Genomic DNA, 25,402 nt, shown 5'->3' on the forward strand with positions numbered 1-25,402 from the left:
TGATTGAGAGCGCCTGCAAAGCTCGTACGCAGGCCGAAGAAAAAGTTTTAACCGGTTTTTACATTTTAAATATTTAATTATTCGGTTTGGCCTCATTCGTTTGCGTTGCACAGGCTCACACAAACATCCACACGTGCAAACATAGCTTTAAGTATATTTACTAGCAATGTCGTTACAATCGTGCACGCAGGCATATGTCAGCGTCTTATCGCTGCCTCAACGAACATCGATTTTTTCTCACAAAAACTTTCATTTACACTCCACTTAATATCAGTTATTCGCCTAGAAATTCCGTATTTCACTTAAGCGCGCGGTGTTCGCATATAAATATACATTAAATATTTATTCTGGCGAAGTGCGGACATGAATGTCGCTTGAGAAATGTTTTTTGATTAACACGCAAACCTTAATTTAAGAGCGACGCCAAACCACAAAGGCCACACGCTCACGCTATCACACGCGCTTACTTTCACCGCCATACATAAGTACATATGAGCTGTTTATGGTATATCCTTACCTTATATGTGTGTGCGTCCATGAATCTCAGTCTTTACATGTCTGCCTTGTTCTTGTCTGAGTATTCGTGTATTATGTTCTCAGATCAACTGCTCCGTTCGTACTCGTACCCGCCATACACAAACGTATATTTCTTATTACTTCATTCATTTATTTGAGCATCGGAAAATTAATTTGCATGATCCTTGTCATTGGAAAATTACCAACCGATTCAAAAAAAAAAGACTTAAGCCCTTAAAGCGCTTTCTTAGGCATTATCTCGAGTTAAGTGTTTCACTAATTGCGTCTTTTACAAATATATCTTTTAATGAAAACCAGACAATGCATTTTGGCCGAGATTCAAAACTTGCCTGCCTCATAACTTATGATAATGCTTAAGCCCCTAAACAATAACTCGATCCAAATTTCGTGAAGACACTTCGTCAAATATGTTTTCCAAAGAAAGGTATGCTTTTGATTGTTCAGTTTTAATGACAGCTATATGCTATAGTGGTCCGATATCGGTGGTTCCGACAAATGAGCAGCTTTTGGGATGAAAAGGACGTGGCAAAATTTCAGATCGATATCCCATAAACTGAGGGACTCAGCTCGTCATGCTGATCATTTATATACGAGTATATATTTTATAGGGTGTCTTACGTTTCGTTCTGGGTGTTACAAACTTCGTGGAAAGCTAAATATACCTTGTTCAGAGTATAAAGGTAACTAATAGGCATACTATATGGGACTGCTGTCGGTGAATACCCGGAGTTCCTAATGGGAGTGGCAACCTGATATGGATTGAAACTGAACTAGGTTGAGTTGGGCGTACAAAAACCATATCGCCACGGAATCTTTCGTTAATTGAGAGAATTTACATGAACAAGTGCCCTGATTGCAGCCGGAACATCTGCACATTGGCATGTGTTAATTTGGCGGCATTCATAATTATATTCATATGTTCGTATATATGTTTGCATAGAGCTTACTGGTGTTTTTCCCCGGTTGATCGGGTTCACATGCCATATCGACTTGTTGGCTGCTAATTAAAGTAGATTCAATGAACAAGCTCGTTAAGCGAAAAAATGAGCTTTTCGGTAGTCCGGGTAAAATCGAATTAATGAGGAGTACATTTGCGGTCAACGTTTACGATAATCGATGAAAAGGCAACCAAAACTGCGCGAAGTTAAAAACTTGACTCAATATGAAGGAAAATATAAACTGCGGCACTGTGGACTGTTTGCCGTTAGGAAGTTTTATAAAATTAAAAATTCAAAAACAAAACGTTGCGTTTATGAATTAAGTATGACTATCATAATTTTAACGATATTCCTGCTTGCGATAAAACAAGGTCTTACTTCAAAAGCAGACAACTTGACCTGCACACCGCATTATTTTCCTTTCCTATCTGGCACCCTTGTCTGGTTCACATTTCGCGTTGAAAAACTCGACTTTCGTTCGCACTAGAGTCAGTCGAATTGGCAGTATTCTAAAAGGTCACCGCTTGTTGGTCTGAACATTACAGACATGTCACGTTGATCCGTTCAACCTGTTTCCTTTGTAGAACTGAGGATTTTAATACAACAAATACAAACGATAACTACTAAAGCTCTGACAAGCCACTAGTTCATTAATCTTGAATAGACTCGAAGCAAGCGACAACAGTTTGGTTAGCAACATAACTTGTCTGCGCTTTCATGGACCTATGTTAGGTAGGTTGATGCATTTCTTCTAGAATGCATATAGCATTAATGTCCTATGTTTTACCACAGAAAAGTAAGTGGTGCTGTCGCAGATCACAAATTGGATTATTACCATGGGCCGTTATTAACAAACAACCAATCATATACCCATGCATTTAATCGACTATTTAATTGTATGCTAATTAAATGGCGAATTTTCTTATTCTGCATTCATTCGCAAATAACACTAGTTTACCATAACTGTTTTAGTCAAGGGGTGTAGGGGTTAAACCACCATCATTTACTAAAAACTGAATGATGTAAAATTTTTAAGCTCAAATTGGAATCAGGTCACAGACCACTTAGCACATCAATAGCATATTTTTTCTTCAGATTTGTTGGGCAGTGTAATCAGACGATTCAAAAGGAAACATTTAAAAAATCATTTAAAAGTGATGGAAAATAATGGTATTTAAAGCTAAAGTTTTAGGAAAGGATGTGGTCGCAGAAAATCTTGAACTGTAAAAAATTTTATTAAATAATTAAAATTCGATTCCGTTATAAACTCATACAACTATAGAAATGTATATTCGGCAAAGTTGGTGGCAGAAGCACTTTCAAGCGGAACCCCTCCCACTTTGAATCCACTCAAGAGCACAATTAATTAGCGTATAATTCCCAGCTAGACTGAGCTATGACGGTATGTGTGTGTAAAACCGCACAATGGGAAACTGCTACTGAAAGCCGAAAGTAGTTCACTAACTGCCATCTATGAATGCTGCTCCGTTGCCACGTCCAGTTATGCGGGGAGCTTCAGACGTAATACAAGTAAGCAAAGTTTAAAGTTCGAAACAGAAAGTTTTACCGCCATTCAAAGAAATGTTCGAATTACGTTTGGTTAGAGACAGTTCACTTACTTAGTGTTTTGTTTGGCTGCGAAGGATTACGCAAGCAACCAAGCAACCTCACAACAAAGCCCTCGTTCTGTTGGCCTGAAGCTCGCTCGACAAGCCGAATTTTCATCAAAATAACACCGAAAATACAACCGCATGAATTTGCTGCCATTACATTGTGGATTTTGCTGTTGGCTTTGTTTTATGGTTGCCGGTGGTTGTTGTAACCAAAGAGCACTATTAAAGGCCACTCTTAACCTAGTGTGGGTTGAGTGTGTGGATTTCAGATATGTGCGCTGACGCGTGGCTTTGTTTGTGTGGCTGTGCCCACACAAAATTCACCTTTCTCTCGCAGGACGAGGCTTGCCGTGTGGGCGGCAAGCGCGGTTGGCTCGCATTTTGCTTTTATTGAACAATTCATTTTATTTTAATTAATTGGAGCGAAAACCCTAAAATGGCTTGTATCTATCAGCAATTATGTAAATTCATGTGAATGCGGTACTACCGGACACTGACATATGCCAAACCTCTTGCAAGGGGGGTCAAATATAATTTCACTGATCGAAAAATTTGGCTCAAAAGTGAAAGGTTGATTTCAAGTGAAGTGTTTATTCTCAGGTTGACTCGCATTACCAGGACTCTTATTTACCAGTTGTGAAGAAGAAGCAACACTAAGAGGTGGGTTCTCATAATCAAGCCGAAGTGAACGAGACGTGCCCTTAAATCCCAAATGGGTGCCCGCAATCAAACTGTACTTGCTACCCTCTCATCAGCCATAAACCGATCCCTTTCCTTTGTTCCAGCATCGAGCCTCTTGAGCTTAGCATGTGTACTTTTGCACAAGGGGTGGTAGAGATTAGAGCTTTTACCCATTGCCATTTCTGGCTTTACATCAATGGTTTTGTTTTGTGCAATTTCAGTATTGTCACCGAAACCAGCCCCAGCACTAAGCCCTCCTCCCACGCGTTTACGCAAGTGCGCACACACACGTGAACAAAGCTGGCACACATGCACATCCATACAGAGAAAGGTGGTGAAAATGGTAATTTAAAATTTTAATAGCTCTTTTGTTCAAACAGCGTTTGTCCAAGGCCGCCGTAGGAGTGTGGGTGCGTATATAATGTGAATTACACAAATGCTTCATTAATTTTATTGCACAGCAAATTTGCGAAATTAAATGTAGATTGAATAATATTTTGGTTTCCGTTTATAACTTTTGATTTAGTGTTTGCTGTTGTTTTCGTTCAACTATGTTGTTTGTGTAACCTGCTCGTAACTATTGCTTTTACGATTATCGGTTCCCTAATTAAATTAAGTGTTGCGCATTTAATCCTTTTGAAAAATCATGAAGTGGCAAAGCACAAACGACTGAGCTGTACACGTGTTCATTTACTCATTTAAAATATTTAAATTACTTCAAAACCATTAGGTCCAACCACACTGCACACATATAATCCGGACCGACAAATTTAGCTTTTTGTGCAGCACTTCCGCACTAAGTACTTCAATGAATATATCGCTAATCGTTGGCTTAAACCCACCCACCCAGTATTTATTTACAAGTGAGAAGTCATTGAGAGTGATATTTGAAGCGTTGAATTTAAAGCCCTCAAAACCCTTGAGAAAGTTTCCAGTCGATTTCGAAAATTTCTGAAATACTAAAATCGCACTTCTCCATAACATATTACGATGTTAACACTGTGCCTTACATAACACCTGATGCAGCAGAGACCCGTCATACCATCTTACAAAGCTGCTAACTCGAAACTGATACTTCAGTGGTGTAGCATCGCGCTGCGAGCTTTTCCGCTGCCGTGCAAAGATATCAAATAGACCCTCCAGCAAAATATATGAAAAATTACCAAACGAAATTGTCTAAAGAGCAAAACGACGCACAGACATTGCCAAGCGCTTGCCAAGCTTTACTCACGCCTTGCCTTTGTGTGATAAAATTTTACTAATAAGTCTGATCTGCCATTAACGGCGAATATACAAACCCACATATTTATAGACACTTATGAACTTCACACCTATGTATTTGTATGCCTAAGAGAGAAATTTGTAAATGATACTGACTTGGCCGCCGCCCCCAATACGGTCAGATTTCCCATTGATTACACGAAAAAAAAGCGAAAACGAATAATTTTACGCTTAAATACCCTGTCTCGCACCTAATTACTGCGACCCTCATTAGTCTTGAAAAAGTATGAAATTACAAAAAGGCACCTGTCTGCCTAAAGGAAAATGGAGGCGAATCACATTAGATTTTATGCTACCGCATTAGGGACGTACTTGGATCAACTTTGATATGCCTGAAGCCGAGGGGGTCCGCTAAGGAAAACGGAGCAGCGTTTATGTGATTTGTCAACTTTTTAGTTTTTCTATAAGAAATATATAGCTTTTGTGAGCTTTTGTGTCATTTATCGATTTGCCTGTGGCTTGGCTACTTTATGCCTTTACCATTGCAAGTAAAATGAGTGCAGCCCTAGTGTGCGCCCATCAGAGCTACTTGTGCGCGCGTGTGTTTACTCATAGAATCACGTTCACGCATTAACTCAGTTACATGCCAGCCAGCTAGTTAACCAAATTGAGCCAAGGACCTAGCGAGTGGCGCATATCCTCAAAAAAACATATAAAAATATATTAAAACATTGACCATAGCGGTCATGCCATTAGCGGCGATGAACTGAACAGCGCAAAGTCAAACAAATTCCCAGCATAACTTCAGGGTTCATTGAACAAATTATTAGATGAGAGATAAATGACTCTGGCGCCCACCATTTTCATTGCTCTTTGCATTTGTATGTGTGAGTGCGCGCCTAAACGAAAGGCCGCCAGCGGGCTAAATGAACTGAAAATGGAAAAAAAGAAGTCACGGTAAAAGGGTGCTGTGTTATGGTATGCCGCAATGCCGGGCGTCGTGGTATTTCGCCGCCCAGTAGTCGGGAAGGAAAAGGCAAAGCTTTGTTTTTGCGGACCCGCCCCTATTCGGCGCGCACAACCGTCGGCCTAGAAATAGACATATTTACATGTATGCGTAGTTACACGCACATACATACATAAGCGCAAGTGGACAAGGGTCACTGTCGTGCGCTAAACCTTTGTTGCGGTGCGACTTCTGTGGGCCTCTCGCTTTGTCAGAGAAACTGTTAAATTTTTAAAAAGGCTGTCGCAGTCACTTCCGCAACACATCCCTCGCTAAAGGTATGCCACAGCCTGGGCACAGACGTGCGTGATCATTAATTGGCATTCAGTACATTTAAGGGTGTATTTTTATTCTGATTATCCTTTTTTGGATTATGCTTTTTAAATAAAGTCAGTTACAGAGCACGCTAAAAGGGTCGATACCGTTGTGCGCTTGATTAAATATGTATGAAATGTTGGCAAGTTGGTGTCAAAGCCAATTAAGTAGAAAGAAACACTGTTTTGTTGGCAGAGGTATTTACAAAAAACATGGTTTTTTATCAGCGACTTATGTAATATTGTTATATTAAGCAGCTGATAATTAATTCGTGTTGTTTTACCAAATCGAGAAAAGTTTTTATAGCCTTTAAATTCTACCTAACGTCCATTCTAGCCACTGAGAATTAAGTCATTGTGTTGCGGTTATTAGATTCATTAAATCGCCTTAATAGTGTCCTCGCAAATCTTCGCTAATCACAGTTTCATAGACAGCGGAGATACATTGCGAAATAACAAGAATCGTCGTGCTCAGATCCATAGACAAACGCAGAGCGCAAATTTGCCTACGCAACATTAATTTCAAATATTCAATTTAATTTTAATCTAGCTTGAAACGCATAATACTTGTGCCGCAGCCTGCCGCGATGTGCCAGACGTCGTTAATACACGTCACCCGCGGCTTCGAGCCACCCAAATGCCAAGCAGATTTATGAAATTATTTTAATGAAGTTTTATTACAGACATTCGTAATAATTAAAATTTCATGAAATTTACGCACAATTTGGGCAAATATATGTACATATACCATAGATATATGCGAGCCTTACAATGAGACGCACTACAGCAACAAAGCACTCGTCCTGCCACAGTACTCAATCATTCGTTCGTTCACGCGGCGAACTCACCGAACTCACGCAGCTGCTTACTCCGATCGCCCTCCCATTCCTCAACTACGTTCAACTACACACGAACACACACCAGCACTGACGAATTCGCAAACGCCCCTCAGTGTATTCGCCCTGCCCCATCAAGCTGAACCGTAAGGACTTGTCTGCTTTGAGTGGTGTTGTTCAGTTTGTTTGGCGCAAAAGTTTCGATTATTACAGCAAAATGGCTATTTAATTGGTTAATAAATTACGAAACATTCATTTGGCATTTCGCTAACTCCCAGCTGCCATTACCTCAACATTCTAAGTCATTCCAAAGTTGGCAGTTTTTTCGTTTATGGCCTTTTTGTTTTTGCCGCTTGCCGCTTGCCGCATGCCGCATGCTGTCGGAACCAGAATGGCTAAAAACTTTGCGCCTAACTTTTTGATTTCTGTGGCAATTAATTCTCAGCCTGATTTCATTATTTGCTACAGCGGCATTTGACAACAACAAAATCAAAACATGTTTGCCAAATGTAACAACAAAAAGTATGAAAGAAGCCAACGCTAGACATCTTGCCGCCCTTGAGAGCAAATAACGGATAATCAGTGGAGTAGTTGGCGCGTTCGTCTCTTCCTCTTTGTTGCCGAGTAATATCGTAATTGGCGGCATATTTACTGCAACAAAGTGTCAGATACGCTTTGTATTCGCGTGCGCAATATTTTAGTCCGCAAAGTTCTGTGCGTCTAGCTGACTGGCCGACACATTGGCTGTTGGTGCGAAAGCGCTTTAATGTCGCAGACGTTTATAAGAACTTTGACTAATTGCACGCAAAGTGATCGTGAGCACTCATAAAGTCAATGAATATTAGTACGAAATAACAGGTGGCAGCTCTCACCCTACGTTGTATAGAAGTATTGGATCATAATGGGAAGACAAAATCATTTGACCTTGGCCGTAATCCAAATATAAATCAGTAGCTCACCAAGCCAGACAAAGAACATCCTTCTTAATAGCTTAAGCGTTTTTATGATATTCGAAAGATAAAAGGATTATCAAGGTTAATATTCCTGTAAACTACTACTTTACGAAAATATTAAAGCGAATAGTCAGAATATAAGTGCACAAACGAATGAGTAGTTGGCAACAATAAAAATTGGACTGATCGCACTCCACAATGTTGGCTTTTCAATCCTAATACGGGAACATCATTTTCAAAATTCAAGAAAAAGTTTAGATTAAACTAAATATGAATTTTAGGCCTGAATTCCTCAAGTAACCAGAAAAATTACAAAAACGCGAAAATCAGTCGCAGGTCTCTGCTTGTCTGATGATATAAAACCTGGCTTAAAGGTTGTTGTCTTAAAAGCAACACTTGCAAAAAGGTATATAAATAAGAGTTCATCTTTCGGTTCATATCCTTTGATTTACTACATTGAAAGCATAAAAGAGTCACACGCTCTCTATTTCAATACAAGATCGTATAGCAGTTAGAGCCATACTCACACAAATGCATACATACATATAGCAAATAAATATAACCAGAAATATGGGTAAATAGGCATGCTGACCTAAACTTAGCTGCAGCGCATAAATTCCTCGACACAATAAACGAATACGGAAACGACGCTTATGCGTGCTTGTATAATGAAAAAGTTTGAATAGTAAAAAAACAAAAACTATTGCGATGAATAGCAGGGAAGTGTAGCGGCAAGTTTTGTGCTCAAATTCCGTTAAGCGACAATTAAATGCATAACTCAACCAGAGGCCACATCGTGTGGAGAATTAAAGCCGCTGCTGGGCTTTTCCTCTCTGGCCGAACATTATGGTGAACATTCACCATGTATTTATCTTTGTGTGCGTGCACTTTGTACAACTTTGATTTAGGTGACTTCGTGGAATTCTCCATAAAACAAAACATGAATTCTCTTCGTTCTCCGCTATTACTCGTTATTAGGGTTTAGACCTTCTTACGCAATTTCCCCCACTTCTTTATCCGTTCACTATTTTCACTTTCGCAGACCCTATATGAATTTAATGCTTGTGTTTTGCACGATTTTCATGTTTTGGCAAATTTATTGAGAAAATGTTAAACAAGAATTTTATTCATAAATCTTTGGGAAAATATCGTATTTACGCATAAACGGGGTTTAGTATATACAGCAGGCTATTTAAAAGCCTTCCACCAACAAAGTGCGCATTACATCTTTGATGAACACTCTAACGCTAATTCTTAATGCTTAACGGAGAGTTGAGGAGCTCTCTCAGTTTTGTTTTGCCTTCGTTCAGCAGCACAACACTTATGTTTATTCACTCGAAAGCCTTTGTGCTGGCGAAAGTAAGGTTATGATAAAGTTCGAATTTTCCACTGTTGATTTAGGCTGCAAAGTTAGGCTTGTTAGTAAAACATAATAAATTATTAATCTTATAATAATTCGATGTTAAGCCTAAAAAGTCGACAACCGACACCATTTGCACATAAACGGAGCTTAGTCAGCTATGTACAACGGTAAATGGGTGGGGGATGCGGCCGAGAGTTTGTTATTGTTTTGGGGTCTATTCATGCTTATTATTGTTGCTGTTTTCATTATTGAATAACAATAGCAATTGTTATATTGCCATTATGTCTTTGTGAGCGCTCGTTTCCTAAACTTTCCGGCGCACCTTAACACACAAACTCAAATTTATATAAGGAGTAGAGGCGAATTCACTCAGCACCTTTGTAAATTATTAACGATGAAATTATTATGCAAATATTTACTTTGCCCAACTTTGGAAATTCGTCGTAAATATTTTGATTTACTACAGTTAAATACTTTAAAATAGTTTGGGGCCTTTTGGGAATATGTTTCGGTTTGAAATATTTGTAATTATTTAGAGCTTCAAATCGTTTTGTTCCTTCGTAGTATGACTTAGGGCTTCAAATACATACTTATAATATATATGTATTTTAGCAAATATATCTCTTTGATATTATTTTCCGCTGCACAAAAGCACACTTAAGAATTCTCTTCCCAATTTTCCGATGAAACTTATGAGTTTTGTTATTTCAAAAATTCAAGTCGTATGAAATATAAATAATATGGAAGAAACTTACTTCGCGAGACAATTTTAGTAATTCTGTAGCACCACACAACTAGAGTCGCCACCGACTTGTTTGCAAGTGACTTTCCAAAATGCCACCAGAAAGCGAGCTCATCGTCGCGTACCCTCACCTTTTCGACGTTACCAAGACATAGAGAAGTCATGAGGTGGGTGGCGATGGGTATTCTCGGAATTATCGACGCCAAGCCAAAAGAAATTCCTTCCACAAAGATTTCACGGTTGCATCTCCTCCTTGTTTCCCATAAGCGCCTTAATGTATGCAAATTAATGAGTTCACGGGAAAAACAACCGTATGGAAATTTTTATTAAAACTGACATAATTGAACGGCACGGAAGTACCCAACATATGTGATTGAAGGAGAAGAAGCTGAATGTGATGAAAAATGGAAACCATAATTCAGGATGCATCCACACTCATTTTAATACATATACCATAGATACACACGTTTGTGTGTATATTTGAACAAATTTACAATGTAAATGTATGTGGCATACCGGCTTAAACAACAAATGCTACATACATCATGCACCCTCGCCAAAGCGGTGCGCAAATATTGCCTGCGGGTCCTTCATATGCGGCGCGAACTTCACTACGAAAGACGCAGCAGCTATGGAATTTTGTGTTCAACGCTTGAACTGGCTCTGATGCAGCCATAAATTACGGACACATTTACTTTGCGCGGCGTCATCCAGCGAAATTTGCTGTCAGCAGTGACGTCAGTGGCAAAACAAATGGAGCCGAAGAACAGTGGACGAAAATTTAAGTATTTCAATTACGAGAATATTAAAATGAAATATTTTATGTACAATTTGGAAAAATATGATAATATGTAAGCCTTTTAAGCCAGAGCGCCGCTAACATTAAATTTAAAGGTGAAAAAATTGGAGCTTCTTCGATCGAATATAGATTTTCGGAAAGTGCGAGAGTAAAATAATATGAGACAATGAGATCATCATGTTGCTTCCAATTATTACTGTTTAATTCGGTATATATTGATATTTCCTTTTCCTTAGACCTTAGCATACAAAATCGGTTTTGGGATAATCGAAATCCGAATATGCCCAAGGTCCATAAAAAAATTCATTTATAAATAAAGAAACAGTCAGAAGAATGTTTAGATAAAATAAAAGCCAAGTGTTGTTCCATTCAGTTAAGGTATTTAGTCGAGGTATTAGCATGTCCTTGTTAATATTCCTCTGTCATTAAATTTTACTAGATATGATTAGCATTCATTCAACCCACTACCCATGCATCATCGAATTAACGCGAATTTGACTGAAGGAGAATGGACTGGTGTATGGCAATGCTTTTATTAAAGTAATAGGTGACAGTGGCTACCAAACTAATTGGCTACATAAATGTATATAATTTTTCTATTTCGAATGTAATTGAAAACCGGTTACTCAACTTTTCGATGAGAGTGTGTCCCATCAGCGTAAGGCTTAATACTGATTATATTATCTGTCTTAAAGTTAGTAAAGACCTTCGCAAGGGCCTTTCTTAAGAGGAAACAGTAAAACCTCCAATTCTCAACAACGCTACGGGAACTAATGGTCAAGTAAACCTGGTGTTTGTCAATAAAAAATTCGATCTGTAATGTTTGCCAGAAGTTCAAGTAAACAAGCGTTTTCAAAAACAAAAACATAGAGAACACAATGCAATTGGAGAAAGACAAATTGCTTTATTATTTTGACAACGAAAGAGCTTAGCGCCATAATTCGATACGAAAATCTCATGCCATAAAAAGTAACAGCCTATTTCGAGCCTTCATAATTTCCCAAAATACAAATAACAGTAACAGGGAATTTCGTAACTTTGTTTACACACAAACACGCGTCCACCATCCCGCGCTGGAACCATGAGACCATGAGCCGAAAGACGCTCGAGTGTAGCAAAAAAAAACAAAAATTATAGGCAAATAAAAAGTTATATGCCTCGAATATTTGACCATTCACATTGTTTTTCCTTGTCATTGTTGTTGTATCATTACCGTTATTGCCACGAGAAAAGAAAGAAATAAACATTAAAATGACACAAGTGACGAGCCACGGCTGACTGCCCCGGTCGCAGCGCTGAGATGGCGTACGAGCAGCCGACAGACAACAATTGGATCCTAGCGTAATGTCCCTCACACTCACAATATCGGCTATTATCACTTTCTTTGAGAAAATGTGTGCGAGAACGTCAACAGAAATGGTGAACTGTCTCCATAAATGAAAGTGAGGATACCAGGCTGTTGGTCGGGGTCGATTGAAAACTGTAAAATCAATTATAATGAACAGATGGTGGAAAAGGAACAAAACGCAACAAGACAATTACAGTGCTCTCCAGCCACAGCAATAAAGAAAATAAAATATCCACTAGGGCAAACAAAAGGTGCAAATAGCCATTCTGGCAAAGACAAAAGGGCCATAAAATAACTGTTTTTATATAGGCAGAAAAACAAAGAAAAGGGTAGAACAAATAAATGAAATTAAGCCAGTGCCTTTACTGCTCGCGTTAAATTGCCAGCATTTGCCAAAAGAGCACAAAAACAAAAAAACAAAGGCGACAGAGCAGGAAGAAATCTTCGTCTGAAAGCGGGTTTCCAAGAGTGCATTGAAGCAACAATTGGCGAAATAACACTATAAACAGTTTGACAGTTTACCAAAAGAAGATGAGTACTATTTTCTTTCCTAACGCAAAAAGAAAGGGTTATTATTATATGTGAATGAAACTCCCGTCGAGAACATAGAATTCTAAGAACACTTGAGGGCTAATGTTAGTGCAACAGTTCCTAACACCTTCATCTTCTGATTATATGGACGCTATTGAATTACCAAAATATTATCTCCCCTGTTTAAGATTAGATTGGGAATATGTCTTCATCGAACACTATGGGGTCCTTTGAAGTGCCAAACTCTGCAAGCTCGTATGTGTGGGCAACTAACTAAGTATTTTGTATTGAAAATATTTCCGCAAGCTTTCGTCTAATTGCCCCATTTGTTTTCTGCTCGAAAACTACTTCCAGGTGCATAGGATGTTTGCCTCTGCTGTTCGCAATTAGTTGGGCGAAATGTCTGATTGCAAGCAACCGGAAGATTTATTACACGGGAGCAACAACAGACAACGGACCAAAGCAACTTGAATGCGGCTGCGAAAAGCTGAAGCTGCAGTTGCGCAATGCGTCTGAAAAGATAGCGGATAGCAAGTGTGAAACGTATGAGGTAAAGGCAAAGAAAAACCTGCAAACTAAAAGAACTGAAAAAATAAATTAGAGCAAAGTAAAATAAGTGAACAAAAAATTAAAGGATGTTTTGAAAATTTTGGCCAAATCGAAACCGCCAAACTTGAAATTTCAGCGTGATTACTTTCATACGTGCACATGCTTATATAAGTATGGGGCAGCTTGTGCACCGTAAGTTGGTATGCTACGGACATGCAACAACGATGTTTCCACTAGTGTTTTCCCTTTCCTGGCAACTCTCGAAGGCTCGTTATTGTCGGTAACAAGTCATGGTTGCAGCAAAGTTGTTTGGTCACGGAAACCATTGGGCTGACTGGCAACATAAGCAGGACAAAGTATTCGCAAGTTTCTGCTTCTTCGCAGCATTGATTTGCCGTGTCCGAACTTTGGAATGACTTGAACGGATGTCATGCGAATCAATGAAATAAGTGGAGAAACTATTAAGAGGTCATTAGAGATTACGAAAACACGTGCATGGATATGTTTGCAAATAATTATACGCATTCTAAATGGCAGAAAAATTGCAGCTTGAGATTTCTTTCACTTATTACGGTACAATTCCCATATACGCTTGCAAAAACCCGAGCGCTTCCGCTTTACGTAGCCATTTTAGAAAGCTTTTTTCTCCTAGTATACAAAGTCAAATTAAGTTTAATGCACAACTAAATATTCAAAAGAATTTGATTGTAAATTCTATTGTACCTCCAGATCTATTAACAGATCATATTCCACCTTTCGGCCGGGAAGCGCATATGTTTCGCCAGCAAAATCTTTAAGGGAAGCCTAATTTGTATTGCGGCATCCAAATAACAGTTTGCTTTTTCAAATTAGCAAATAATTTATTTGGTCGCCATGATTAGGATTGATACGCTTCAGGTTCCTTCCTTCGAAGGAACCAAATTACACACACACATATACAAACATACACATACCTCGGAGTAACAATCATGAACTTGTTTAATTTTTATTCCTTTCCAATTGCAGGTGTGGGTGAGTGCGGGAGATCAAACCCTCAAACACCAGCTATATAAACGGACCACAATATGTTTGTGTCCGGTTCAAATAAATTAAATCAACATGCACATATACGCAAATAATACGAGAGAACAAAATTCAACGACTAAATCCGGTTTAGAGCCTGCAGCGCCACCGCTTTTAAGCATCTGCCTTAAACTCATTCATAAACATAAGCGCATACGCCTGTGAGTTGACCTCAATTGAAAAATGTATAACATTATTGTAGAGATTAAAGTGCAATTCGCCAGCGTTCAATAATAAATCCCAACATATAGTGAATAAATAATACGTCTATATATTTATATATGTGAACATGTATGCGTGTTTAATTTAATATCATAAAAAATAGAAACGTTTACACTTCCGGTGCAATTGCAGCAGACAAAGCTGACAAATAGGTGAACAACAACAAGAATAAAATGGCTGCGAAAATCTGCATTTGGACATATTTGAGCGCGCTCCGCCTGACTCTCTTCGCTTTGCCGCTGCTTTTGGCAAACACAGAGGCGCGAATCGGTAAGTGCTAACATACATACATACCATACTTATGTAACCATATGCAGAAGCTATTCAAAATTTATAATTCCACACATGTTGCCAACTATTGTGCATATATTTAAGTACAACAGCTGCCCAGAAAACATGAAAAACTGCAAAAGAGAAAAACTAACTGGAAATTAAGTAAGCAATTAAAACCAGACTTCGGCTCAGATGACCGAAGGATTTTAAATGAGGATCCAAATTATAAACAGGCCAGAGTAAGCCTCAAGGAGTAGACAATAGTGGCAATAGTCGTAAGGCGATGCAAGCTGCATTTACTTCTAAAATGATTTTTCAAAAAATGACTGTGATATCAAATATGAATAGCTGTAATTTTTTTCAGTTGAGCTTATGGGATAAATATGTAGTAGTAGAAAATATTTTAGCTACATATACCATATGAGTGTGTGTGCGATGGTCCAATTTACTGACAAATTAAATGGAAGAATACTTAAAAGACAAGTGAAAATCAATTTAGGGTTACTATTGGGCATCTGAGCCGAATGTGTGAATGCTTATGTGAATTTGTCCCACAACCATATAAAGGTGCTCATACATTTGTACCAGTATATGGCGAAATTGTTTATCCAATTCGGGTAGCAATTTAGATTGCATACAAACCCGACTCCCTCAAAGCGATTCCATCGACTGTTTCCAATGCTCTTATGGCATTGTATAAATTTTCAAATTCCCATATCAGTGTGATATGAACACAGATTCTCAAAGGAACGTGTGTTTGCCATGCTAAACGACTTACAATTATTTGATTTCATCAACTTGTTACAAAAACAACAAAGACCCCATCACTACAGAAATCATCGTGAGCGATAACATGCCTTACACAATGTGGGCGTGACTTAGCAAATAAATACAGAACTCATCCTCGTCTACAAGGCTTAAACTACATATTTAGTTTGCACTAGGAGAGTCCGTACTGCCACACGGTGTTAGGTTTGGATACGTGTATGTATGTGTGTATGCCTCAGGACACACAAAAGCTAATAAACAATGCAAGAAGAGCTCAACGTGATCTATAAGTCTGAAAAGTCCCTCAAATTATGCCTTCCAAACATCGTTAACCATTCCATGACTAAACTGATTTCTATTAGAAAATAATGTGGGCGTGTGTAATTTTAAATGCACAGGAGCTCACAGTTTTAAAGTAACTGTAAAGGCATGTGTGAATCCATATGCTCGCATTTCGCATAATCCACTTACGCTCATAGGTGTACATTTTTAATTTAATTAATCAACGTGAACATCTTGGAGAATTTCCATTTACTTTGGCTTAGATACAAGACACTCAGGTGAGCGTGTGTGTGAATGTTCACTAAAAGTCTCTTAACGACACGAAGAATTTAAGTCAAATGCAGATATTCTTAGATATTCTTTCTTTGCATTTTTACAATTTTCTTAACTCTTCTAAAATTTAAATTGGTTTAACCCATTTACCCATTAACTCAGCCATTAACACTCGACCCTCATTCGCTCATTCGCTCATTCACAGCAATACACAGCGAATAGCTGCCAAGCTACCACTATTTGATTTGTTGGTATTTGTGCTATTGCCACTGCTGTTGGCTTAATTAACGCATAAAGCTTAATTGAAAAAGTTTTAAGTTCACTTTCTCCAACAAAAGATTTGCTACACGAGCAAAATGTCTCCCGCACCGTCGTCGCTTTTCACGCTTAGAAAGCCGTCCTGTATCGAAGTTGACATACTATACACCCACTATATACACACGTCTATATATGCGTCGATATCAGCATTTTTGTAGACCTTTTTGTGCATGAGTGTGCATAAATTGCAGTAATTAAGCTCATTTATTCACCATAAAGCTCTAAAAAGTTATCTGCAGTAATATCTCAATAATCTAACATTTATTTTGTATAATTATTCACAGGTAATATTTATAATTACATTAATAGTATTTAAATAACAGTTCATCACAAAATACCAATTTGTCATATGTGTAGTATCACCAGTTATACTTGTAAGTACGTAGTAGTTTGCAGAAACGCTTTAAATCTCAGTCATTTCACTCGCAGATAGGATGTAGTTCATTTGTGGACGAGAGAGTGGCGATTTACTTGCAGAAGGAATATATTTCGTTCTTTGTGCAGGGCTTGAGACAACATTCGTCATATATGCCGCGGCGACGACGATTTTTAGCCACTGTATCTACTTGACCGCCGTGAATCTTGGCCAAGAATGGAAAGTTCGCATAAGCAAAAGGCAGCTCAGCGTCCATTTCACCGTTTTCTTGGTCAGCCCATTCTCCTACATTAAGACGAAATTTAAAATTAACGAAGAATAAACATTCCAACAACCGGCAACTCACTTGACTTCTTGAATCTGGTATTGAAGCCATTTTCGCACATGCTCGAGAGCACCATATCCAGGTAGGGCCCACAGATGGTTTGCTGGCCAAAGCTTGCTTCCATTTGTGCCAACATAATGATCAGCAAAGCGAAGAGTTTCAATAAGTTCAAAGGCATTATAACCTGCGATTTATTATGAGGTGTTATTTTAAATGCTCTCAAGTTAGCCCAATGCTTTAGCTTATTTTAGTTGTACCAAGCAACTGATGTAATTCGCAATCCTTCTCTAGCTTTTATACCAGTGTTTATACCTCGCACGGCTCCGTGTTGATGCGTTGTTGCATACGTCACACCATCAGATGCCAATTGCGATTAATCCAGCCGCCAAAGGAATGAGGCTTGCCAACAGCCATTCTTCAAAATCTAAGGCATTGCTATGACCGATTGGAACCGGGACTTATAGATACAAATCTAAATGATTTTAAATTGCATGTTATATCTTAACTTCAATATAGTAGTTTAGTCATTCTGGGTCTCGCAATTCTCTGATCGCAAAGCAATATTTTAAAATCGATAAGCGACTGCGGTAAATGTACTGCAACATCTTACTAAAACAGTAACAAATTATATAAATAATTACCAACTGTACAACAAAAGTCCCTGAATTTTCTAAAATTCTTCGCTTTGCTACTCATTGTGTTGGCGTAATTCAAACAGCCTTATGATCAACAGGATCTATGTGGTCGCTCACTGGATATGGTACTCAGCACCGTGTGCGGAAATAGCTTCAATACCAGATTTAAGAAGTCAAGTAATTGGCCTATTGCTCGAATATTTATTCTTCATTAATTTTAATTTTCTTCACAAATCCTAAATCTAGTGGAGTGGACTAAATAGGACAACGATGAAATGGACCATGAACTGCCTTTTCCTTATGGGTCTCTCCCGTCTTAACCAAGATTCACGACGGTCAGTGAGAGGAATTCAATAAACTGCGATTGGAACTAATATTTATTCAGCAATCTACATAATCGTTAGTCATATTAAATAACGGGGATTTTGAATGATATTAGATTGTAGTTTAAATATGTTCATAATATATTGTATTGATTTGATTAATAAATAGTAAATAGAAGATTAACTCTTACCAAACTGTTCATGAAATGCTCGTCCACTTAGGCTGACATGCCTTGGCTTGATTTCGATTTTAAAGTTTGAAGATGTTTTTGTAATTAGCTCTACTAAATCATATTAGTGTAATTTTATGCTAGAGATGCAGATTATTACCTACTAAAATTCGATTTGCACTCAATAACATTTAAAGTATAATAAATAAATTATCCGATACAATGAACTTTAAGGCATTCCTTTGTATACAAAATCATGTGGCCTGAACGTATTCTTAGAGGAGATCACGATAAATAGGTGAATTTTATTCCATAAGCCTATCTATCCGCCGATCTGCCCTTCGAGCGATAACTAATTATTTAGAAATTTAGACATCTTGATAACGTACAGTGTTATGTGTTTTCATAGTACCTCGATCAATCGACCAATGTGATCCAAATATGGCACATCTTTATTTTACAGAGCAAAAATTGGCTATATCCGACTAAAGCCACGCCTACATCACATTCTTTCACTTTAGAAGATATAAAATAAAATTTAGCACGAATAGTGCATTTCAGGAATGGTAACTCGTATCAAAAAAAAGTCGAAATCGGATTTTAACTTATCAAGCTTAGTAATATTTATTGTAATATTATAATTTTCTGACTTTTGGTTGATTATATGTCGTAAATATCGGTTCATATTTAAGATCTCTAAAAAAATTAGATGAGTGTATTATCTTATCTCCAAGATAATCTTGGAGATACTGTGGTTTGTGCCGAAAATTAATGAAATCAGGTCATGAATTGCCCCAACCCGCAAATATTACTTACAATTAATTAATGATCGGTAAATGCTTGAGTTATCTTAATAAAATTGGGTGCAAGTATTATCTACAGCATACTTTGGTTTAATGCCCAGACCTTTTTCTGGTTCCAATATAACCAATATAATGATTCACGACCATCCGGTTGACTTTATACCGTTCTATCGGTGTGATGTTTTTATGAAATTTAGCTGACATTTTCTTGTGGAAACAATATCACTAAGTCGCCCGAAAATGAATTGTTCCCTGCTCCCTGTCTATCGTATGTAATACATATGTGCATATGTGTGAAAGTGTTGCAAATATAAATGAATGCGTCTTGGGAATCTATTCCGCCTACGGATTCATACTCCTGCCATTGAGAGTGCGGTAATTAAATGCAAAAAAAAAATGCTTCTTGGCGAGTCTTTATCTTGAACTTTGGGGCTAAAAATTGTGACATGGGTATCGTATACACGTGAGCTTTTACATATTCTCATGATGGCACCCACCAAATACATGAGCTCTATTCTGCGAAGTCCCTCGTATAAAAGCACAATAAAACGTTGCAAACGACATCAGTTCCTTCGCATAGCTTCAGCAGAGCGTTGTGTGAAAACAAAGGATCATTTTTGACGTATACACATACAACTGAATCAATAAATCACAACTATGATTTTAAGTTTGCTGAAAATTTGCGCTTTTCTAACGGTTCTTCTAGTCAGCTTGCAACATATTTCGGGGCAACAGGCTGTTTGCGGTCCAGCCATAGACGCAGCACTCAGTCTTATGTGCGAAAACGGCTATAATCCGAAGTTCAAGAAATCACGTGAGTAACCGTTATTCGCTTATTGCTTTTTCTCAAAATAATGGACAATTTTCAATTTATTGAATTGTAGTGGAATGGGATGACATAGGTAACACTGAGCCCAAGGGACTGTCGCCCTTCGGCATGAAGGACTTTCACTTCTTAACCAAACTTCATGGCGGACAAGTCGATACAGTAGCTAAAACTCGTCGTCGCCGGGAAGGTGTCTACGATGAATGCTGCCGCAAAGCCTGCTCCTACAGCGAGTTGTTATCCTACTGTCAATAGGCTTTTCCATTTCTAAAATCTTGTAACTGACTACCACGTTAAATGAGTTTGCACAAGCCCTACCGAATCGTGCACACACTTGCAGACACGTTGCGAAGATACTAAACTAAACTAAGAGGCGTTCTGAAATACTTATGATACATACATACATGTGAATTAATATATATGAAAAAACTAAATAAAAAAATATAAAATTAAAAATGTTTCACTAAATTTATTCAAGAGGACTTCAGAGTGTTGGTGTTATAGTTTTTAATATTTAAAATAAATAAATTGCAGTATAAAATCCCAAAAAGTTTTTTAAAATCAAAGTGTTCGCTTTCTGCACAAAATTTCTTCTTTTATTAAGAGACATTCCTTGCTCACCTGCACTCCCACGTTGCGTAACCGTTAGCGTAGCTGTAAATCACATGTGCGCTCATAAATATGCAACAATTCGATGAAGCTAAATGAACATTTCCTCTCGTATTTGGTTAAATTAACATGATGCTAAATCGCGTGTGTGTGCGTGCTCATCGTATGTATAAACAATATAGCTAAAAACTGTAGAGTATAAAAGCATACCCGATAGCTCAGGATCCAACAGTTCGCTTTCGTAGCCTCAAGAGGACAAACACATATTGGAATTAACAAACATATTGAAAATGACTTTTTTGAAAATCGGCGCTTTGCTGCTGGTTCTATCAGTGGCCTTACATCAAAGCACTGGCAGAACCGTTTGTGGCCCCGCTTTGGATGCGGTGCTCAGCGCCATCTGCGTGCATGGCTTCAACACAAAATTCAAGAAGTCAAGTGAGTACAAGACGCTTATATGAAACATATGTATATATGTATATACATAGATGCGCCGATGAATTTCGGATTTGATATAAACATGTCGACTTTCAGTGGAATGGGATGAGCTGGGCAATAATGCTGTGGAAGATGAGCTGGCTTTCCCTTATGCCAGATTTCCCTTTTTGGCTGAGATTCACGGCGGTGCGGTGAATACATTGGCAAAAACTCGCCGGCACCGAGACACGATCGTAACCGGTGTCTATGATGAATGTTGCAACAAGGACTGCACTTACAATGAAATTCTCTCGTACTGCAATCGGTTTGAATAAACTAAATGGCTCAGCAAAAAATCGCATTGAATAAATGATTTTTGGCTTTTACAAGGTTCTATCATAAGGCTCTCTTTTGTAAGAAGATTGTTGAAAAACATTTGAATTTATGTTAATAAAAAAAATTTACTGCATAACAAACAAATGCAGTTTGAGTTACAAACAATTGTAGAACCTTCGGTCTCACGAATTTCGGACGGGCTTCCATAAATATGCAACATTTGAGCATGACATTTATACCATGCACTTACGAACAGACATGTAGCCTAACTGCTCTTGACTGAAGCCGGATCTCAAAGACAATGGATCCCACATTTGTTGATTGGTCGGCGTATTTTTATTTATTCGAAAGGTATTTGTGAAATAATGAATTCAGTTTCACAGGTGCGATAGTGTTTTCGGTTGGAGAAGTTTGTTTGGAGAGGATACAAGATGAATCAAGCTATTGAAATAAGTTCCATTTCGAAGTTCGAAGATCATTTTGTATAAATGCATTTAGTGTTGGTAAATAATTCGAGAATCATTTTCGATTGAAAGACCTGTCCAACTGACAGTAAAATACTAAATTCAGTAATTTTTCTTCCATATTTACATTCCAGAGTCGAACCGAATTCTAGTTCGATACAGTACATAGTGTATAGGAATTTATTAAAGAATATTAAGCAGGGCTGCAAACCACTACAAAAATCGATCCGGTTCGGTTCAGTGGTTCGAACCACTCAGAAAATACTTATACCGGTTCAAGAACCGGTTTATGAGTTTAGTTTTACTAATTGATATGAAAAAACCCATGCGTATATACATATGGTATGTATGTACGACAATAAAAGGCTTCGTAATTGGGATCAAATTCGTGTAAAATATGTACTAAAACTTCTCTTTAGCGTTAATTACAAAACCTAGTATGGAAGGTACGAATTGTTGTTATTATAAGTGTACTATATACGTATAGCATGACAAAATGTAGACTGTCACTAAAAGAGAAAGGAATTTCTTCTTCAAAATTTCACCAACGATGTACTTTGAAACGTCGGCGTGCTTTCTATGTATGTGTCTCGCCAAATTTGCAGTAAGTTTTCCTTTCATTTTAAATTTGCAATGTATTCACTCATTTGTATAACAATTTTTGACAAAACTAAAGCTTTTGTGTACTAGATTCACACTCATTTTAAAAATATTTACAAAATAATCATTTTAAAGTACGCGAACTTCTGAGAACACACCTGCGATTATTTGAAATTTCATAAAGGGAAAAATTACATCTCATGTCGTTGCATTCAAGCAAAATTGTGGCAGCATCTTAAAACAAAAGCGGCTTGGTTCGTGGCTCGGCTAAAGGCTAGTAAAAGGAGGCGGTTCGCTGCGAAACCGGTTCGGTTCAAAACCGGTTGGCAGCCCTGATATTAAGTCTACAACAAACTGAGAAACATTTATAAGGAGAGATAAGAAAACAACTTTAGATGACTGTCGTAACAGAATTGCCATATTGAAGCAACTTTAATCACTAAATCCAAAAAAGAATTACATTCCCCTTCGAAACGTCAAAACCCCATATATTTTGTTATAAATTTTGTGCTGCATAATAATGCCGAGTGTTATCAGTTTTCTCATTTGGCCAACAACTGCTGTGCTGCTCACTAAGATTATTTATCTACACATTTTGCCATCTCTATAGCTGTGTGCAATAAGTTCTTTAAATTTGGTCGTCAATGGCAACGGCAGCTGTTATTCGCACCACAAGTACCGCTATTCCTGCAAATTTCATTTTTGGTGTTGTAAGTGACGTTGACAATGTTGCAGTCAGTTTGCCAGATTTCGCTTGCCATCTGACAAATTTAACTATGATACCCCTACCAACAACATTGCCGCTGCTCGTTAGCAAGTTTTTGCTCGGTTTGTCTCGCTGCTCTGCTTTTCACTTCGACAAAACAACTTCCTGTCGACGATGGGCTTCTTACAGATTGCTGAGATTAATATTGTACTTATTGGCTATTTTTCGTTTTCGTCCTCTCTGTCGCTGGCTCCCGCTAGTCGAAGAATTTATCATATTACTAATGTCTCCCGTTTTGCCATTTTTACGAGTACTTGACAGTCAGCTCACTGCTTTTGTCCGATTTCAACTCAGCAATTTTTTCAAAAAGGTGTGCTGAAAGGCTAAAATTCAATGTTGACAGTTGAGATTTTCAGTCATTGTTGGATCTTAATTTTTGCCAGTAAGCAGTTCATTGGGCCCTCTTCACCTCTTCACAGAGTTGTTTGAGTGCTGAAATTCCCAATATACTTATGAGTAAAAGCAGAAGTATGATTGCAACCATAGCTGAGTTTAGGGAATGGCCTACAACACATTTTGGCTTTGATTCCAGCTCTGGCTTCATAGGTTGCACAGAATTAATCAACCTATAGCCCATGCTTCATATCCAAGTCTTGATAAAAGTAATTTTGTATAGAAGTACAGTCTCTGCACGTAGGAGGTTTTTGAAGGTTTTTGAAAATTTCAAAAGTTATGTTTCATTGGAACCGATCCGATGTTCTAATTTATTACTTGCTAAATCGACAGGGTACAACAAAGTTAGTTACTTACGAACTCCAATATGCCTAAGATATGAAAACTTCGACTAGTACCTTATCAGGCATTAAAACGAATGGGATCCATTACAGATTATAATACATACATATACATATGTAAAGTAAATTGATAGATTAGTACAATTTTAGTGCACAAAACTTAGTTTTAAGGCATTAGATCACTTTAATCACCATTAACAATTTGTCACTTATAACTTGCAGATAATTTTTAGGTTTTATTTATAATAATATGCATTTATCACTTCGTTAATTTTTAGAATATTATTATAGTTAAATATAAAGAAATGTATCTATTATATTTAAGTATAAACTGAGTTTGCATCTTGAAAATTGAATTGTGATGTAATACAGTTTCCTTCTTCCTCACAAGTTCTTTGCTCTTAATTAAAACTAGAATAATATTTTGTTTTTTGCCATCAGCTGACTGTGGTCACTGGATGCTTAAACTTGGCCCGCGCAATATCTAGCAATGTCGGAGTAGGCACAACCGTAGCTGCAGCATTCGTCCGCTATTCCAGTGGTATGGGTCACCTGCCGCCGCAAGCGCTTCCCAGTGATTCGATGTTTTCGACGCCAGCGGGCCTCCTTCTTTAGCATGCGCTTCAGACTAGGATGACGCTTTCCTTTCCTGGGTACTCCTGATGCCTGCCGTTGGAATTGTGTCGTAAATTTTAGTGGTAACAGAAATCGATCGGCGTGCCTGCGACTGCGCAGAAAACGTATGGGGCCATCTGTCATTTGTTCAGAGAATAAAAAGATAATTAACTTAATTAGCATGTGTCGAGTTAAACACAAACTTATTGCCTCACTGTTTCGAACTCTTGGCCACAAGCGGTTGGTACCGCACTTACCCAAATTTTTTTTATTGAAGCCATTCTTGCAAACACTGAATAGCATAATGTCCAGAGCGTCGCCGCAAAGAAACTTCGGTGGTTTTTCCGCTTCACAAACTTGTACCAACAACAACAAAGACAACAAAATTATAAGTACCCAAATTAACTGTCGCAGGGGATCGCTCAATTTTGAAAAAGCTGGTGCCATATCAGCTTTTTGTGATCTTTCCACATCTCGCTCGAACTGACCAAGTACGTACTTTACAGCGCCACCGTTTGTTTGGAACTGAGCTATGAGAGCGACTTCCACTACTTAGTTTAAGTGAATATATGTCACTAAATACAAGAAGAGAATTGACTGACGCGTGTGTGAACGGGACCGCCTATATCTGCGTGTGTGTGCAACGAACAGCTGTTTCCAGTGACGTTTCAGGACGTCAGGTAGAATAGTTGTACGAATGAGTGTCTGCTACAAAGTGATTTATGTACAGGCGTTTGATACTTACGGTAGCTATGTATGCGCGTACATATGATG

At 38.0% G+C, this 25,402-nt stretch overlaps 5 protein-coding genes across 5 annotated transcripts in view; 3 read left to right on the top strand and 2 right to left on the bottom strand.

Annotated features, from left to right (window-relative positions):
- The window catches only part of LOC106617579 (acid sphingomyelinase-like phosphodiesterase 3b), a 129,907-nt gene that overhangs the window by 37,859 nt on the left and 66,646 nt on the right, over nucleotides 1-25,402 (top strand). The window contains exon 2 of the mRNA XM_036363973.2: nucleotides 14,437-14,985. Coding sequence (XP_036219866.2) covers nucleotides 14,889-14,985 — 97 coding nt within the window. The 5' untranslated portion in view covers nucleotides 14,437-14,888. The remainder of the gene's footprint in view (nucleotides 1-14,436; nucleotides 14,986-25,402) is intronic.
- On the bottom strand, nucleotides 16,859-17,589 carry LOC106617580 (LIRP). Its single transcript, XM_014234877.3, has 2 exons — nucleotides 17,352-17,589; nucleotides 16,859-17,290 (listed from the first exon to the last, which is right to left on the bottom strand). Exons 1-2 carry the CDS (start codon nucleotides 17,506-17,508, stop codon nucleotides 17,097-17,099), a joined length of 351 nt encoding a protein of 116 aa, XP_014090352.1. The 5' UTR covers nucleotides 17,509-17,589; the 3' UTR covers nucleotides 16,859-17,096.
- On the top strand, nucleotides 19,840-20,543 carry LOC106617599 (probable insulin-like peptide 5). The gene is made up of 2 exons (XM_014234899.3): nucleotides 19,840-20,075; nucleotides 20,146-20,543. Exons 1-2 carry the CDS (start codon nucleotides 19,919-19,921, stop codon nucleotides 20,340-20,342), a joined length of 354 nt encoding a protein of 117 aa, XP_014090374.1. The 5' UTR covers nucleotides 19,840-19,918; the 3' UTR covers nucleotides 20,343-20,543.
- On the top strand, nucleotides 20,915-21,587 carry LOC106617597 (probable insulin-like peptide 1). Its single transcript, XM_014234897.3, has 2 exons — nucleotides 20,915-21,134; nucleotides 21,231-21,587. The coding sequence occupies exons 1-2, from the start codon at nucleotides 20,987-20,989 to the stop codon at nucleotides 21,446-21,448; spliced, it is 366 nt and encodes a 121-aa protein (XP_014090372.1). The 5' UTR covers nucleotides 20,915-20,986; the 3' UTR covers nucleotides 21,449-21,587.
- Nucleotides 23,950-25,251, bottom strand: LOC106617592 (probable insulin-like peptide 4). The gene is made up of 2 exons (XM_036363977.2): nucleotides 24,886-25,251; nucleotides 23,950-24,765 (listed from the first exon to the last, which is right to left on the bottom strand). Exons 1-2 carry the CDS (start codon nucleotides 25,073-25,075, stop codon nucleotides 24,476-24,478), a joined length of 480 nt encoding a protein of 159 aa, XP_036219870.2. The 5' UTR covers nucleotides 25,076-25,251; the 3' UTR covers nucleotides 23,950-24,475.

This window comes from Bactrocera oleae, chromosome 6 (genome assembly GCF_042242935.1).
Source record: "Bactrocera oleae isolate idBacOlea1 chromosome 6, idBacOlea1, whole genome shotgun sequence".
NCBI lineage: Eukaryota > Metazoa > Arthropoda > Insecta > Diptera > Tephritidae > Bactrocera > Bactrocera oleae.

What these genes read in the sequence shown, in the direction of transcription:
- LOC106617597 (XM_014234897.3), top strand. Translation starts at nt 20,987, where the DNA reads ATGACTTTTTTGAAAATCGGCGCTTTGCTGCTGGTTCTATCAGTGGCC. An exon ending in CACAAAATTCAAGAAGTCAA is followed by an intron (nt 21,135 to 21,230) that starts GTGAGTACAAGA and finishes GTCGACTTTCAG; the next exon opens with TGGAATGGGATGAGCTGGGC.
- LOC106617599 (XM_014234899.3), top strand. Translation starts at nt 19,919, where the DNA reads ATGATTTTAAGTTTGCTGAAAATTTGCGCTTTTCTAACGGTTCTTCTA. An exon ending in TCCGAAGTTCAAGAAATCAC is followed by an intron (nt 20,076 to 20,145) that starts GTGAGTAACCGT and finishes ATTGAATTGTAG; the next exon opens with TGGAATGGGATGACATAGGT.
- LOC106617592 (XM_036363977.2), bottom strand. Translation starts at nt 25,075, where the DNA reads ATGGCACCAGCTTTTTCAAAATTGAGCGATCCCCTGCGACAGTTAATT. An exon ending in CTTCAATAAAAAAAATTTGG is followed by an intron (nt 24,766 to 24,885) that starts GTAAGTGCGGTA and finishes AACAAATGACAG; the next exon opens with ATGGCCCCATACGTTTTCTG.
- LOC106617580 (XM_014234877.3), bottom strand. Translation starts at nt 17,508, where the DNA reads ATGCCTTTGAACTTATTGAAACTCTTCGCTTTGCTGATCATTATGTTG. An exon ending in TACCAGATTCAAGAAGTCAA is followed by an intron (nt 17,291 to 17,351) that starts GTGAGTTGCCGG and finishes GTCTTAATGTAG; the next exon opens with GAGAATGGGCTGACCAAGAA.